The 17,500-nt window shown below is 44.9% G+C and overlaps 1 protein-coding gene across 2 annotated transcripts in view; it reads left to right on the top strand.

Annotated features, from left to right (window-relative positions):
• Positions 1–11,157, top strand: part of CRK (CRK proto-oncogene, adaptor protein) — a 34,704-nt gene extending 23,547 nt beyond the window's left edge. For both annotated transcript variants that reach the window (XM_008073360.2, XM_008073359.2), the window contains exon 3: positions 8,507–11,157. In XM_008073360.2, the coding sequence (XP_008071551.2) occupies positions 8,507–8,514 (8 nt within the window). In that variant the 3' untranslated portion in view covers positions 8,515–11,157. The remainder of the gene's footprint in view (positions 1–8,506) is intronic.
• Positions 11,158–17,500: the final 6,343 nt, after the last annotated feature.

Here is a 17,500-nt window from a genome sequence, read left to right as displayed (position 1 = left end):
GAGATCAGAAGGTATGAGAATATGAACAGCAAGTCCTTGATGTTTGTCTTTCCCTGGAACTGCAGCTCTAGATTTCTGTAGTGTTCATTGAGCCAGCCATCTACTTTCCTTCTCTACCTTTCACCCTCTTTGGACATCTCCTTCATTTCAAATCATAGAATCTCTATGGGAAGGAACGTTGGAAGTAACAAATTCAACTCTCAGACATTGAAATTAGGCCCTCTGGTATCTTTGCAGATAATTTTTTAACATTTTAATATCTCCACTTTTTATTTTTTATTTTTATTTTTGAGTTGTAGTCTCATCTGTCACCCAGGCTGGAATGCAGTGGCACACTCCCGGCTACCACAGCCTCGACCTGACGATCCTTCTGCCTCAACCTTCCAAGTAGGCGGAACTACAGGGGCGCATTACTACACCCGGCTAGTTTTTGATTTATTGTAGAGATGAGGTCTTGCCAAGTTGCCTGGTTGGATCTCAAAACCACGGGCTCAGGCAATCCACTTGCCTCGGCCTCCCAAAGTGCTGGGATTACAGACTGAGCCACCGAGCCCGGCCTGAATATCTCCACTTTTGAAGAACTCACTGTCAACCACAGCAGTGTAGTTCAGAGATTCTAGATTTTCTTGGTTCATAGCACCTTTAGTGCCCCTAGGCCAAAATAAATACCTAACAGTTTATCTTATGAAGTAACTAGGTCTAAACAACTTAAATATTTATATTCTAAAAACTTAGTAGCCATTTAAAAAATAATTGAAATAATTGTATTTTTATTATAATATTAAATAACTAATTAACTAGTGAAGTGTGTTGCACACTGCTTACTTTCTCAGACCTTGGGGTCACATTATATTGCCACCCTCATTTCCTACCTTTTTCTCTTGGGGTACCTACCTTTTTTTTTTTTTTTTGAGTTGGAGTCTCACTCTGTCTCTCAGGCTGGAGTGCAGTCACTACCACCCCAGCATCCACCTGCTGGGCTCCAGCGATCCTTCCGCCTCAGCCCTCCAAGTAGCTAGAACTACAGGTGCATACTACCATGCCCAACTAGTTTTTTATTTATTGTAGAGACGAGGTCTTACAAAGTTGCCTAGGCTGGTCTCAAACCCGCAGGCTCAAGCAGTCCACTTGCCTCAGCCTTCCAAAGTGTTGGGATTATAGGCTGAGCTACCGAGCCCGACCTTTTTTTTTTTTTTTTTAAATAGCAACCTCCAGAGCCAGGCTCGGTGGCTCAGGCTGTAATCCTGCGCCTTTGGGAGGCTGAGGTGAGTGGATTGCCTGAGCCCGCGGATTCGAGACCCGCCTGGGCAGCGAGACCTCATCTCTACAGTAATTCAAAAAATCAGCCGGGTGTGGTAGCACGCGCCTGTAATTCCAGCTACCCGGAAGGCTGAGGCGGAAGGATCGCCAGAGCCCAGCAGGTCGAGGCTGCAGGGGCCGGGAGTGGCCACTGCACTCTAGTCTGGGCGACAGAGTGAGACTCCAACTCAAAAAAAAAAATAGCAGCCTCCAAAACCCAGCTTTACAAAGATATGACAGCTTGGAAAGGAATGTATTGTGATCTACTGTCAAAATTGGAAATTGCCTTGAGTTGGTAGTTAACATGGCATCATAGATGTCAAATGTTGTTGTGTTTCCCTCAAACATTTAAAACCCTTCATGGCATCCCTGTGTGGTCACTGCAATGCCTCAGACACTATACTTTTTGTGAATTTTAGGTCGAATTTGTTGTATTAACTTATGTATTTATTTGAGTTGGAGTCTGTCGCCCAGGCTGGAGTGCAGTGGCACGCTCTGACCACCACAGCCTCGACCTGCTGGGGCTCTGGCGATCCTTCCACCTCAGCCTTCCAAGTAGCTGGAACTACAGGTGCGCGCTACCACGCCTGGCTAATTTTTTGATTTACTGTAGAGATGAGGTCTTGCCAAGTCCCAGGCGGGTCTTGAACCTGCAGGCTCAGGCAATCCACTCACCTCAGCCTCCCAAAGCACGGGATTACAGGTTGAGCCACCGAGCCCGGCTTGTATTAACTTTTAGACATTTATTTATGTTGAGTTAAAATGCATGTACTATGTATGTTCACCACTCAGCAAGGGGATGGGAAACTTAGTTTCAGTCATCATCAGTTGTTAATCATTTCTGACTTTGACTAGAATCAGGCCTGTTTTTATGGAGTGTGTGGGATGCTTTTTCTGTTCACTGGAAACCTACCAGTTAAATCTCAAAAGACTGGCCGGGCACGGTGGCTAAGCCTATAATCCCAGCACTTTGGGAGGCCAAGGCAGGAGGATTGCCTGAGCCCAGGGGTTCAAGACCAGTGGGCAACTTTGTGAGACCTCGTGTCTACAATAAAGCACAAAAACTAGCTAGCTGGGCATGGTGTTGTGTGTCTGTGGTTCCAGCTACTTGGAAGGCTGAGGCAGAAGAATCGCCTGAGCCCAGCACCCAGCAGGTTGAGGCTGCAATAGCTATGAGTGTGCCACTGTACTCCAGCCTGGGTGACAAGAATGAGACTTCAACTCAAAAAAAAAAAAAAGAACCAACCTCAAACACCTGTACCTTTCCACCAATACAGTCCATACCTGTTTTGAGTCTATCTCTGAGGCAAGTTAATCATTAAGTCTGAATTTGTCCTTATTTATTTCCACCAATTTGCAAGATTGTAGATGGGCCCTAAATATTACCTATTCCTTAGATCAGAGGTCTGCAGACTTCTTTTTTTTTTTTTTTGAGTTGGAGTCTCACTCTGTCGCCCAGACTGGAGTGCAGTGGCCGCTCCCGGCCACCGCAGCCTCGACCTGCTGGGCTCTGGCGATCCTTCTGCCTCAGCCTTCCAAGTAGCCAGAATTACAGGCGTGTGCTACCACGCCCAGCTAATTTTTTTATTTTATTGTAGAGATGAGGTCTTGCCTGCCCAGGCAGATCTCGAACCCACGGGCTCAGGCAATCCACTCACCTCAGTCTCCCAAAGGCACAGGATTACAGGCTGAGCCACCGAGCCCCAGACTTCCTGTAGAGGCCTTTGAGGGCCATAGATCTCTGTCACAGCTCTGCCATTTTAGCAAGAAAGCAGCCCTAGACAGTAAGTAAGCCTGCTGTTTTCCAATAAAACTATTTACAAAAACAGCAAACTGGCTTTGGCTCATGGGTCATTCTTTGCTGACCTCTGCCTTTGGTCGCTGTCGTTTCCTTAGCTTTTTTTTCCTCCCTCCAGCTAAATCTTGAAATATTTACTAAATGTGTTTTTGGTGCGTTTCAAAATGTTTGAAGACAAAGCTCCTGTATTGTTTCTCTGTATTTGCTTTTCCCTTGTCTTATTTATAATTAAATTTGTGTGTGCTTCCTGTCCTAAGATCACTGAAATCCTGCAGCAAGTCTGGATTGAAGGAATGCTGGCAGCTGTTGATGTCTTTCTGGTTAGATAGTAGGGACAGGAACTAGAAAAGCAGTCACCTGGGATTGCACCAGCAAAGGAGATCACACAGTTTCCTGATGTCTCTTGTATAGTGAATTTGAAAAATTAATATAATTTGGGTTATGGTTTCTTTTTTCTTTCTTTCTTTTTTTTTTTTTTTTAGTTAGAGTCTCACTCTGTTGCTCAGACTGGAGTACAGTGGCACACTCATGGCCACCGCAGCCTTAACCTGCTGGGCTTAGGCGATCCTTCCACCTCAGCCTTCTGAGTAGCTGGAACTACAGATGCACGCCACCACACCTGGCTAATTTTTGTGATTTATTGTAGAGAAGAGGTCTCACCAAGTTCCCCAGGCTGGTCTCAAACCCCCAGGCTCAGCAGTCCTCTCACCTTGACTTCTCAAAGTGTTTTTTGGGAGAAAAGAGAGGTATTGCTGGACTCAGTGGCTCATGCCTGTAATCCCAGTTCAGGCAGTCCTCTCACCTTGACCTCCCAAAGTGCTTTTGGGAGAAGAGAGAGGTATTGCTGAACTCAGTGGCTCATGCCTGTAATCCCAGCACTTTGGGAGGAGAATTGCCTGAGCCCAGGGGTTCAAAACCAGCCTGGGCAACTTGGTGAGACCTTGTCTCTACAATAAATTAAAAAATTAGCTGGTCATGGTGGCATGCACCTGTAGTCCCAGCTTCTCAGGAGGCTGAGGCAGAAGGATTGCCTGAGCCCAGGAGGTCCAGCCTGGGCAACAGAGTGAGACTGAGACACAAAAAAAGGATACCTGGTGCATTGAGTCACTCATGCCTATAATCCCAGCAATTTGGCAGGTGGAGGAGAGAGGATTGCTAGAGTCCAGGGGTTCAAGATCAGCCTGGTCAACTTGGCAAGACTTGCAATAAATCAAAAAATTAGCTGGGCCTGGTGGTGTGCTCCTGTGGTTCCAGCTACTTGGAAGGCTGAGGTAGAAGGATCACCTGAACCCAGCAGGTCGAGTGAGGGTACCACTACACTCCAGCCTAGGTGATAGAGTGAGACCCTTGACACACACACACACACACACACACAAATTTGGTAAAATATGCTAATTCTAAGTATATACTTTGATGAATTTACACAAATATACACCTGTATGATAACCACCCAGTTGAAAGTGTAGACTGCCAGGCTCGGTGGCTTAGCCTGTAATCCCGTGCTTTGGGAGGCCGAGGTGAGTGAATTGCCTGAGCCCATGGGTTCGAGACCCGCCTGGGCAACTTGGCAAGACCTCATCTCTACAATAAATAAAAAAAAATTAGCCGGGCGTGATAGCACGCGCCTGTAGTTCCAGCTACTTGGAAGGCTGAGGCGGAAGGAGTGCCAGAGCCCTGCAGGTGGAGGCTGCGGTGGCCAGGAGTGGCCACTGCACTCCAGTCTGGGCGACGGAGTGAGACTCCAACTCAAAAAAAAGAAAGTGTAGACTATTTCCAGCACTCCAGAATGTTTCCTCATGTCCTATGTGTGTGTTTTTAAATGAGTAAAATGAGGGATTCACCTATAGCAAATATTGGGAATCATAGGGAAGACAGACATGAAGTCATCAGACCAGCTTCTTGAAAGAAACCGGCCCCTTAGCTCTCAACTAGAGGAGAGCCTAACCTGAGAGACAATTTAAATGTTTGACATGAGCTTATACATCTTATATTACTCTTTATCCGGCTACCAGAAGAGCACTTTATTTTTTTTTCTTTTTTATTTTTTTTGAGTTGGAGTTTCACTCTGTCACCCAGACTGGAGTGCAGTGGCCACTCCCGGCCACCGCAACCTCGACCTGCCTCATCCTTCCGAGTAGCCGGAATTACAGGCATGCGCTACCTAACGCCCGGCTGATTTTTTGATTTATTGTAGAGATGAGGTCTCGCTGCCCAGGCGGGTCTCGAACCCATGGGCTTAGGCAATCCACTCACCTCAGCCTCCCAAAGGCGCGGGATTACAAGCTGAGCCACCAAGCCCGGCTCAGAAGAGCACTTTATATAATGTAAGCATTTAACAGACAGGACCAAATAAATACTAAAAATGAGGGGCAGAAGGCTGCATTTGATGTAATTGACCTTAACATAGCAAGTTCCTAGCATCATAGAGGCATTAAATCCCTTAACGTGGGCATAGTGTGTGTGTGTGTGTGAGAAGGGTGGGTGTGTGTGAAGGGTGGGTGTGTGTGTGAAGGGTGGGTGTGTGTGTGAAGGGTGGAGTCAAGAGTAGCTGACAGGTCACAAACGAAAATTTCATTCACTAAGTAGTCCCATGTTAGGAGGCTGGTGTTAAGACTGGCTTCTTGTAACAAGAAGGGAACAGGTTAGATAAAGTCAGAGAACTAAGGTTGGGGATAAAAGAAATCTTTTAGATTGTTTTTACTACAAGGTGAAACTTCACTTTGACATCCTGGTCTTCCTCTCTCCCAAAGACTGTATGAAAATCTTGTTATAGGCTGGGCTCGGTGGCTCAGCCTGTAATCCCAGCACTTAGGGAGGCCGAGGTAAGTGGATTGCCTGAGCCCACAGGTTTGAGATCTGCCTGGGCAACTTGGCGAGACCTCATCTCTACAATAAATCAAAAATTAGCAAGGTGTGGTAGTGTGCGCCTGTAGTTACAGCTACTTGGAAGGCTGAGGTGGAAGGATCGCCGGAGCCCAGCAGTTCGAGGCTGCGGTGGCCGGGAGTGGTCATTGCACTCCAGTCTGGGTGACAGAGTGAGACTCCAACTCAAAAAATAAAAATTAAAAATTAAAAAAATTAAAAATAAAGATCTTGTTATAGTTGTCCTACTTGGATGTCAGAAACTGAATTGGAAAGTTACTGGGAGTAAACAGAGAATCTTGGTGCTAACAGCCTATAGGGACTTTATCTTTGCAAAGGTGGGCACACCATAGCTTCGTTCCCTCTCCTCCCTTTACATCATCATCAGCCTTACTCCTTACAATATTGGCAGATTGAGCTGCTGCTTTTCCTCACTCTGTATCTTATTTCTATTATTCCCTTGTTTCTGTCCTTTTCTCAGCATCCTATGACTCTTACAACGTCTTTAGACCTCTGGTTTTCAGATAGTTCCTTAGGAAATAACAGGCCAATAGGCAAGTTCTGTTCCATCTGTGGGCGATGTCAGGTTGTTTCTGGAGGAGGACCTGGCTTGGACTTGAATTGACTTTGGTTGGTAGTTGGCCTACAGACATTCTTAGGGAATCCCTATGGCTCCAGGAAAATAATTTGTAAGTTCCTTGTATGGTCTAAAGAGTATAGATGGGCTTTGGAGCTAGATGATTCTGGACTCAGATCCCATCCCTGTCACTGGCTTTGTGACAACCTTCAGTATATCTTGTAATTGTTCTGCACACATTTTTTCATTTGTAAAATGAAAACGATTCCTGTCTTGCAGTTATTATGAGGACTAGAAAATAATTTATACAAAATGCCCTCTACTGTACTACTCTATAATGGTTCAATAAATAGTAGTTATTAACTTAATAAAACCAAATGAACAGAGTATACTCAGTTCAAATGTTGATAATTAAAGAGTGATTATAAAGTTATTTAGGCCAATGACATTTAAGGTCTTATTTCACCATTGTTCGATATTTTGCTACAGGGTGAATCTATTCATCTGACTCAGTTTTTTTTGTTGTTGTTGTTAGAGTATCACTGTGATGCCCAGGCTGGAGTGCAGTGGCATGCTGCTTACAGACACCACAGTCTCATTCTGCTGCACTCAGCGATCCTTCCACGTTGGCCTTCCAAGTAGCTGGAACTACAGGCATGCACCACCATGCCCAGCTAATTTTTTGATTTATTATAGAGATGAGTTCTCACTATGTTACGTTGCTCAGGCTTATCTTGAGCCTATGGGCTCAGGCCATCCTCTTACCTCTGCCTCTCAAAGTGCTGGGATTACAGGCATCAGCCACTGCGCCTGGCCTGACTGACCTTGTCTTGAATTTCTTTTTTGTTTTGTTTTGTTTTGTCTTTTGAACAGGAGTCTCACTCTGTCGCCCAGGCTGGAGTGCAGTGGCATGCTCTCGGCCACTGCAGCCTCAATCTGCTGGGCTCAGATGATCCTTCTGCCTTAGCTTTCCAAGTAACTGGAACTATATGTGCTCAACAACACCTGACTAATTTTTTGATTTATTGTAGAGATGAGTTCTTGTCATGTTGCCCAGGTTGGTCTCTAACCCCTGGACTCAGGCAATCCTCTCCCCTCAGCCTCCTAAAGTGCTAGGATGACAGGTGTGTCTTGAATTTCCTTGAATTCCTTGTTTTGAATTTCATAGCAGGATAGAGGTGTCTCCTAGATGGTTACAACTTTATATTTGATGTCACAACAAGAGATATTTTCTAAATAGAACCAAAATATGACAGTTGAGTTTTTTTGTTTTGTCCTCTCATTGGATAATGATCAGGTGCCACATCGCATTGAGGGAGCAACATATGGGATGGTGGGATTGACAAGCCGGGCAGGTGGTAGCCCATCAAGTAAAGCTCGCCAAAGAAGGTGGGGGCTTTGCAGGGAGCTGCTGAGATTTGGAATTTGGGCCTATACCTGTGCAAGTGGGAGAAGGCTTTCCTTGATGTGAAGGTGATGGGAACACTCGATTTTCTAGGATCAAGTGAAGTATGCTGCCATGACTGCCTCCTGTGCAGGCAATAAGAGGCTAGGATGTGTGTGAGTGGGCTGGGGGGATTGCACTGTGCCAAGTGCCGATGAATGGAGCAGATAGTTTCCCCACAGCAAGCTGAGGGTAGAGGGTACAGAGAAAAGGAATACTGGCTCACTTAAATTGAAATTGCTCATCTAGAGAAACTTGAGACTTCTAAAAAGTATTATTTTCTAGAATACTTTCTACTTTCTGTATTCTGTGTTTCTCTGCGCTGCTGAAAACACTTCTTCCTTCTGCCTGCATTAACCACAGTAATCATTCTGGGGGCTGGAATGGGGGGGGCAGTAAATAACTGTTTCTGTAACATCAGCCCTAGAGCAATCATGTGGGCAGGGTACGCCTAACCTGAGAATGGAGTTTTTCAGCATGCATTCTTAACTGGAAATAAAGTGCTCTCCTTATTCTCCTCCTGCAGGTCGGTGAGCTGGTAAAGGTTACGAAGATTAATGTGAGTGGTCAGTGGGAAGGGGAGTGTAATGGCAAACAAGGTCACTTCCCATTCACACATGTCCGTCTGCTGGATCAACAGAATCCCGATGAGGACTTCAGCTGAGTCTAGCTCAACAGTTTTGCTGACAGATGGGAACAATCTTTTTCATTTTTTTCCAACTGCCATCTATACGATTTTCTTACAGATGTCAAAGCAGTCTAGTTTATATAAGCATTCTGTTACCTGTGATCTTTTTTAGACTGAACTACTCTATTCCTAGTCTTATTTACCGTGTTCAGGGTACGAAACTGGAGGGCTTGTGTGTTAACTTCTGAATTGGCGATCTAGCTGGTAGTGGCCACGCCTGTGTGTATTAGAAGGATAGGTGTCTTGCCTCTTTTCTCTTAGGCAATGCAGCTCAACCTGTGGATAACTGGTGGACAGGAAAGGAGTGTTACACACTACTTACCCTGATGTATCAAATGGTTTTGTTTTCATTCTGAAGCCATACTATCAAATGGCAGTAGATGGTTCCCTTCCACCCCCATGAAGTAATCACACACCATGCATTGTGTGAATAGTACCCAGTGGGATTGCTTTTTCATTTATGGAACATGACCATTGTATTACTCATTCTGACGTTTCAAATCCTGAGACTTCTAAGAACACTACTAGAGGCATTTGTCTTCCTTCCTAGTCAATGCTTCATACTTTTTCTTGGGATTCTTTCAACCTTTGTCATTCTTTTTTCCCACCCAATATGTAGGTTAATTCCTAAGATAAGTGTGTATTTTCATTCCAGATAAGAAGCAAGATGTGCAGAGCACTTTATTCAGTGCATAGCTTTAAGCCAGTATTGGATTCACTAAGTGGACAGCCAAACTCCCAGCTCTCTGCCTTCCTCCAAGGGGTCATAGTAGGTCACCCTGCTACAGCAGGTAAATAGACTCCTGGTTAATGGGATCCAGCAGGGCCATTTCTCCTAAGTGCTGGTATCCTATTAGGAGGCTCTTGGAATTCTTAGATTCTACTTGGAGTGGAAGGACCAATCACTTAAAATATTCCATGGAAGGTTTGGGGGCCAAATTCTGCCCTTTGCATTATGTGCAACTTGTATAAAAGTCAAGTTAGAATTACATGAGTTTGGGGGTGGGGTTAGTGCTTTGAAAAATGTTTGAACCAATCATGAATTACTTAAGTATTATTCATTTCACATGGGCAGTGTAGTGCTTGAATACATTCATTGCATTATAAACTGCCTTCATTTTTGGCTCTTTATGTTCGGGTTTAGTTTACAAACCTTTTTAAGTATGGAATGGCTTATATGGGGTCAGGTGCTCCAAAGAATAGACCTATGAGACCAAAAACGATCTAGGCTATTTAGACTACAGCATGAAACCTTCAAAGTTAGTTGCCAGTCTTTAAAGGCACTTACTGGTCTGTGGTGTGGTATGACCAATGGAAACACCTTATACTTTGCTTTGGGCCTCATTTTAGAAAAATAATGTACCTTTCTAATTGTCCTGTATAGGTTAATATGAAAAATTTGCATTCTTTGAACATATACCAAATCATGGTATTCCAGTGACTAGCACATTGTCTGGCACACAGTTGATGTGCAGACATTTGTGTGGGTGAATGAGGGGAGTGAAGAAGCTAGTTATATGGCACAGGGAAGCCAGCTGGCACAGGATTACTTGCATTACCACAAGCAAACTAATGAGTTGACGCTAATTTAACATTTTTACCTCACTAAGGTGATGCTTGATAAAGACATTAATACTCAACTTTTAAAATATTACCACAGTGCTATGCACATAGTGGGTGCTCAGTAATGTTGAATGAACAGATTTGCAATACTAGACGTAATTGCCATCTGACTATTTTGTTAAATTTTCAGTTAGAGCATAGATACTGTAAAATTCAAATACACCTTGTTTTCCTGAAAGTATGGCATCAAAAATATTTGTAGAAAAACCTTGTCACAACTGATTTGAATGTTTGTATTTTCTTTTGCCTTTGACTTTGATATTGGCTTGTAATGTCTTTTTTCATCATATGTAATATTAATGGAACATGCAACTCTACCCAAATCCTAAGGATTTTTCAATGAACAACCGGTTGTCCAGAGCCATTACATGAACTGTTAGGTTGGATTTGGTTGGTGTGGCAGTTATTGGACCTCAAGAAATCAAAGGACTTCTTATAAGTATCTTCCAAAAGAAAGCAAATGCTAGAATCCTATTCAAATGCATATGTACATTGTCACAGAACAAAGTAAACTGAAATTGGCTGCTATATTTTATAGAATCATTTCTGCAAAAGCCCATTTTTTGGATACTAATATTTGACATGGTTAATTCTTATTAATTTGTTGGAGTTGTTTATTGTTAATAATGCAAATAGATAATTTTTAATTATCCACAAGTAACATTTCACTATTAATGGTTTGAAATAGGTGATAAGCAAACCAATTTGAAATAAAATATGAACATGTGCCATTGTATTATAACACTATACACTTTCTTGACAGTTAAATTTTAAAAAAAGTTTTTTTGTAGCATGTATTGTATATGTTTATAGTATATGTAGTAAATAAAAATATGGCCAAATGTTTGGCTTGGTGATCTTTTGGAGAAAGTCATCTTTGAATATTTTTTGCAAAAGAGCTAAATCTTTATGCTTAGGAAATAGAAAGTACAAGGTAGGACATGAAAAAAGGCAGAATTATCTTTTGGAGGGTGCGCCCCTTGTAGTACAGGCTCCCTCCACTAAATGAGCTTTCTAGGAACCCATTGGCATCAGTGTCCCAGCTAGCATTGTGAGAGACTGTGTTCAGCTTCAGTTAACTTAGATTCTTTCAACACGTTTGCCCATTTCATGATGACTTACTAGCTCACCTGCCCACACTGTGCTGAGTGTTCAGCAATTTTTGACCAAAAATGGCATAGCCCTCCATGCTCTACCCTCCCTATTCGCCCAATCTTTGTTTCCCCGATGAAAAAAGTCTTCAAAGGAAAATGTTTTGCGGATGTGGAAGAGGTGAAACAAAACAGCAGAAGCGGCTGAAACCTGTAATCCCAGCACTTTGGGAGGCTGAGGTGAGAGGATTGCCTGAGCCCAGGGGTTCGAGACCAGCCTGGGCAACTTTATGAGACCTCATCTCTACGATAAATAAATAAATTAGCTGGGCATGGTAGCGTGCACCTGTAGTTCCAGCTACTTGGAAGGCTGAGGCGAGAGGATCGCCTGAGCCCAGCAGTTCGAGGCTGTGGTGGCCGTAAGTTTGCCACTGCACTCCAACCTGGGTGAGGAGTGAGACTTCAACTCAAAAGAAAAGCTATTAAAAAGCATCAAAATTGATCAGTTCATAAACTTTTGAGCAGTGGAAAAAGGTCTCCATAGGTGTATTACATCAAATTGAGGGCACTTGGAAGGTGACTGAAGTTTCAACATGTAAGAATAAATACACAATTTTTTTTATTCTGGTGGTTTTTTTTTTTTTGGTTTTCCTGTATGTGCCTTCCACAGCCTACGAACAATCATTTAATCAGATAAAACAATTACACATACTCTGTGGGTGCTTATTAAAGATGGGATTAATGATTAATGATTGGTGATATTTTTAAGTTTCCAAAAGTAAATACTGATTTCAGGAGCACATGAGATGAATCATTATATAAAGATCTGAAAGCTGAAATATATTCAGAGAACATCAGGGTTGTCCAGAAATGCATATACGTGGGCAAAAGAAATTGAGGGTGTGATGGGGGTTTTGTAAAGCAAATGAGAAGTTTGGGTGTTAATAGGTATTTAGGATGTTAAGGTAGGAATTGAGTGTCATTGCTCCCTTTCTCTGTAAGTAGCATGTGCTCAGGGTAGATAATGTATGAAACCAAAAAAAAGTAAATTAAACATGACTATGTTCTTGCCATCCTTTCTCAAGGCATATATGGAGACATACACAAGTATGCAAGTTTGACATACACTATAGATTTGTGTCCTATGGATGGTAAACACGCTGTAAAATAGAAGGACAAGCTTTGCCACTTACTTATATGGTAATCTGCCGTGGACTCGAAACACAATATCTAGCCAGATGTGGTAGCACATGCCTATTGCCCCAGCTACTTGGGAGGCTGAGATGGGACGCTCCCTGGAGCCCAGGAGTTCAAAGTTAGAATAAGCTATATTTGAGCCTGCATTTCAACCTAGGTGACAGACCAAAACCCTGTCTCTAAAAAAACAAGAAACATCTATTTAACGGCTATAGACAAGAAAGTAGTCAATCTAGAGTGAACTAAAGGCAGTTACGCCAAAGGGACCCTATTTTGTCATAAATAAACTTACCAGCAAGGTCATTCAGGTGTTTCAATTTCTTCTTTTTTTTGGAATCGGAATCTCACTCTGTTGCCCAGGCTGGCATGCAGCGGCACGCTCATAGCCACTGCCGCCTCGACCTACAGGGTTCAGGCGATCCTTCTGTCTTAGTCTCACAAGTAGCTGGAACTACAGGGACATGCTACCATGCTGGCTTCTTTTTTTATTTTATTGGAGAAACCAAGTTGTCCAGGCTGGTCTGGAACCCCTGAGCTCAGGCAGTCCTCTTACCTCAGCCTCCCAAAGTGCTGAGATGACAGGCTTGAGCCACTACACCTGGCTCAATTTTTTTTTTGAGTTGAAGTCTCACTCTGTTGCCCAGAATGGAGTGCAGTGGCACGCTCCTGGCCACCACAGCCTCAACCTGCTGGTTTCCGGCGATCCTTCCACCTCAGCCTTCCAAGTAGCCGGGACTACAGGTGCATGCTACCACTCCCGGCTAACTTCTTTTTTTTTTTTTTTTTTAAGTTGGAGTCTCACTCTGTCGCCCAGACTGGAGTGCAGTGGCCGCTCCCGGCCACCGCAGTCTCGACCTGCTGGGCTCCAGCGATCCTTTCACCCCAGCCTTCCAAGTAGCTGGAACTACAGGCGTGCACTACCACGCCCGGCTAATTTTTTGATTTATTGTAGAGATGAGGTCTCCCCAAGTTGCCCAGGTGGGTCTTGAACCCGTGGGCTCAGGCAGTCCACTCACCTCGGCCTCCCAAAGTGCTGGGATTACAGGCTGAGCCACCGAGCCCGGCCTAATTTTTTTAATTTATTGTACAGATGAGGTCTCACCAAGTTGCCCTGTTGGGTCTCGAACCCGCGGGCTCAGGCAATCCACTCGCCTTGGCCTCCCAAAGTGCTAGGATTACAGACTGAGCCACTGAGTCTGGCCTTTTTATTTTTTATTTTTTTAGTTGGAGTCAGTCTGTCACCCAGGCTGAAGTGCAGTGGCACATTCACATCCACCCCAGCGTCGACCTGCTGGGCTCCGACAATCCTTCCGCCTCAGCCTTCAAAGTAGCCAGAACTCCAGCCACGTGCTATCACGCACGACTGATTTTTTTACTTATTGTAGAGATGTCTCACCAAGTTGCCCGGGCTGATCTCAAACCCATGGGCTCAGGCAATCCACTCGTCTTGACCTCCCAAAGTGCTGGGATTACAGGCTAAACCACCAAGCCTGGTCCTGGCTCCGGCTCAACTTTTTATCAGTAAAAAGTAAACTGGACTGGATTAAAAAAATGTGGTACATATACACGATGGAATACTATGCAGCCATATAAGAGAACAAAATCATGAATTTCGCAGCAACCTGGATGGAACTGGAGTCTATAATACTGAGTGACCTCTCACAGAAACAAAGATCCGAGTATCACATGTTCTCACTCATATAATGGACCTTGAACATCCAATGTAATACTGTAAGAAAATGACTGACGGTACTGGGAAACTATGGTGGGGGATGGAATTAACAGTATCTGTCTGGGGATGGGGAAACACCTCTTATCAACATGGTGTCTGAATGAAACATACACCTAACCCTTAACTGTACCCCACAAAACCATAATAAAAAATATTGATTATGAAAAAAAAAAAAGTAAGCTGAGCTGGGCGCCGAGGCTTGCACGTGTAATCCCAGCACTTCAGAAGGTGAGAAGAGAGAATTGCTTGATCCCAGGAGTTTGAGGCACTATAGCCATACCTTGTCTCTACAAAAAAATAGAAAAAAATTAGCCTGGTTTAGTGGCGCACTATACCACTGGGAGAAAGAGTGAGACCCTGACTCAGAAAATAAACGGCCTAAATCTTGTTTTAATATATTTTTTTTTTAGTCGGAATCTCACTCTACTGCCCAGGCTGGAGTGCAGTGGCACACTCACGGCCACTGCAGCCTCAATCTGCTGGGCTCAGGCGATCCTTCCACCTCAGCCTTCCAAGTAGATGGAACTACAGGTGTGTGCCACTACACCCGGCTAATTTTTTGCCTTAAGCCAGGCTCGGTGGCTCAGCTCGGTGGCTCAGCGCGGGCGCTTTGGGAGGCTGAGGTGAGTGGGTTGCCAGAGCCCGCAGGTTCGAGACCCACCTGGGCAACTTGGCGAGACCTCATCTCTACAATAAATCAAAATTAGCCGGGTGTGGTAGCGCGCGCCTGTAATTCCGGCTACTTGGAAGGCTGAGGCAGAAGGATCGCCGGAGCCCAGCAGGTCGAGGCTGCAGTGGCCAGGAGCGACCACTGCACTCCAGTCTGGGTGACACAGTGAGACTCCAACTCAAAAAAAAAAAAAAATTTTTTTTTTTACTTATTATAGAGATGAGGGCTCACCAAGTTGCCCAGGCTGGTCTTGAACCCATGGGCTCAGGCAATCCTTTCACCTCGGCCTCCCAAAGTGCTGGGATTATAGATGTGAGCCACAGTGCCCGGCCTGGATTGACCTTTTCTATCCTTCTTCGAATTGGGAGATTTTGTATATTTTAGATTTCTTGGAGTGAAAAAGAATAGTTGTTTGTTAGACATGTGAATTAGACTTGTTGAAAGCCTTCTCTGTTCCCTTTGGGAAAACTCATGGAGTTTCTAGCCTTATTGTGAGCTGGTGGGGTAGGTGAGCTACTCGAGGTATCAGCAAGGAAGGTGGAGTCCCGAGGTGAAGTCTAAGATGGCTCTTTTTCCTTTATGCTGGGAAAGTGTCTACTAAGGCTTGAACGTGGATTTGGTGCTAGATAAGGCTAGAGTAATACTGTTTGCTGGATACCCCCGAGGTACCCTAGGGTCTTCTGTAATACAAAATTGATCCTCCTGGAGTTGCTCTGCCATTTGTGCGGGTTCGAGACCCACCTGGGCAACTTGGCGAGACCTCATCTCTGCAATAAATCAAAAAATTAGCCAGGTATGGTAGCGTGCGCCTGTAGTTCCAGCTACTTGGAAGGCTGAGGTGGATCACCGGAGCCCAGCAAGTTGAGGCTGCAGTGGCCAGGAGCGGCCACTGCACTCCAGTCTGGGTGACAGAGTGAGACTCCAACTCAAAAAAAAAAAAAGAAAGAAAGACTTCCCTCCCCAATGTCCAGGTGATCACCAGTCTTGTCAGCTCCCCTCCAGGATCTTCCCTGTCACACACTGGTATGCTTCTCCTTAGACCGTCCAAGCAGCCAACATATGTGGACCACTGCAACAATCTCCTTTCTTTCTTTTTTTTGAGTTGGAGTCTCACCCTGTCGCCCAGACTGGAGTGCACTCGCTGCTCCCGGCCACCGCAGCCTCGACCTGCTGGGCTCCGGCGATCCTTCCGCCTCAGCGTTTCGAGTAGCTGGAATTACAGGCATGCGCTACCATTCCCAGCTGATTTTTTTTTTTTTTTTTTAATTGTAGAGATGAGGTCTTGCCGCCCAGGCAGGTCTCGAACCCGCGGGCTCAGGCAATCCACTCACCTCAGCCTCCCAAAGGCGCGGGATTACAGGCTGAGCCACCGAGCCCGGCCAGCATGTCACTTCTTTACAGCTGTCTTCCCTGACCCTATATCCCATTTATAATCCTCACATTGTTTTCCTAAATAGTGTTCTCAGACTATTCCATCTCCTCCACTAAACTTTAAGTCAACTCTAGCAGGGCAAGAACAACCTCTGATTTTACTCACCATTACATCTCCAGTGCCCAGCAGAGAGCCTGACTTACAGCAGGCAGAAATATTTGTTGAATGAATATTTTTCTCAGTAGAGTATGGTACTGGGGAATAGGAATAGGACCCCAGCCAGTCACCTCTCGGCTGCTTTTCCTAGCATCCCTGGTCTTGTGTAGGTTCATTTCAATATTGGTCATAATAGAATCTACTTAGGGGCTGGGCGTGGTGGCTCACACCTATAATCCCAGCACTTTGGGAGGTCGAGGCAGGAGGATTGCCTGAACCCAGGGGTACAAGACCAGCCTGGACAACTTGGCGAGACCCTGTCTCTACAATAAATCAAAAAATTAGCTGGGCGTGGTGACACATGCCTGTAGTTCCAGCTACTTGGAAGGCTGAGGTGGATCACCTGAGTCCAGCAGGTTGACACTGGGGTGGCCATGAGCGTGCCACTGCACTCCAGCCTGGGAACCAGAGTAAGACTCCAACTAAAAAAAAAAACCTACTTAGGAAGTTCCTCCTGTTGAGGACTGTAAAATGCTTTGCTTTTTTTTTTTTTTCTGAGTTGGAGTCTCACTCTGTCGCCCAGGCTATAGTGCAGTGACACACTCACTCACGGCCACCCCAGCATCCACCTGCTGGGCTCCAGTAGTCCTTCCACCTAAGCCTTCGAAGCAGCCAAAACTACAGGTGTGTGCTACTGCGCCTGGCTAATATTTTGATTTATTGTAGAGATGAGGTCTCGACAAGTTGCCGGGCTGGTCTTTAACCTGTGAGCTCAGGCAATCCGCTCACCTACGGCCTCCCAAACTGCTGGAATTAAAGGCTGAGCCACCGAACCCGGCCACTTGAAATGTCTTTCAAAGCCCAGTCTCAAGATGGGGTGCTTCCCAGTACTGCGATGAGCTCTGTGGCCATGCTCCTCCTGATCACTTAGAGGTTTGTTTGTTTTTTTTGAGTTGGAGTCTCACTCTGTCACCCAGACTGGAGTGCAGTG

Source organism: Carlito syrichta, unplaced genomic scaffold, assembly GCF_000164805.1.
Source record: "Carlito syrichta isolate Samal-C Ts95f unplaced genomic scaffold, Tarsius_syrichta-2.0.1 Scaffold315828, whole genome shotgun sequence".
NCBI classification, from domain to species: domain Eukaryota; kingdom Metazoa; phylum Chordata; class Mammalia; order Primates; family Tarsiidae; genus Carlito; species Carlito syrichta.
Note: the sequence above shows the minus strand (reverse complement) of the source record. Positions and strands in the feature narration are given on the sequence as shown.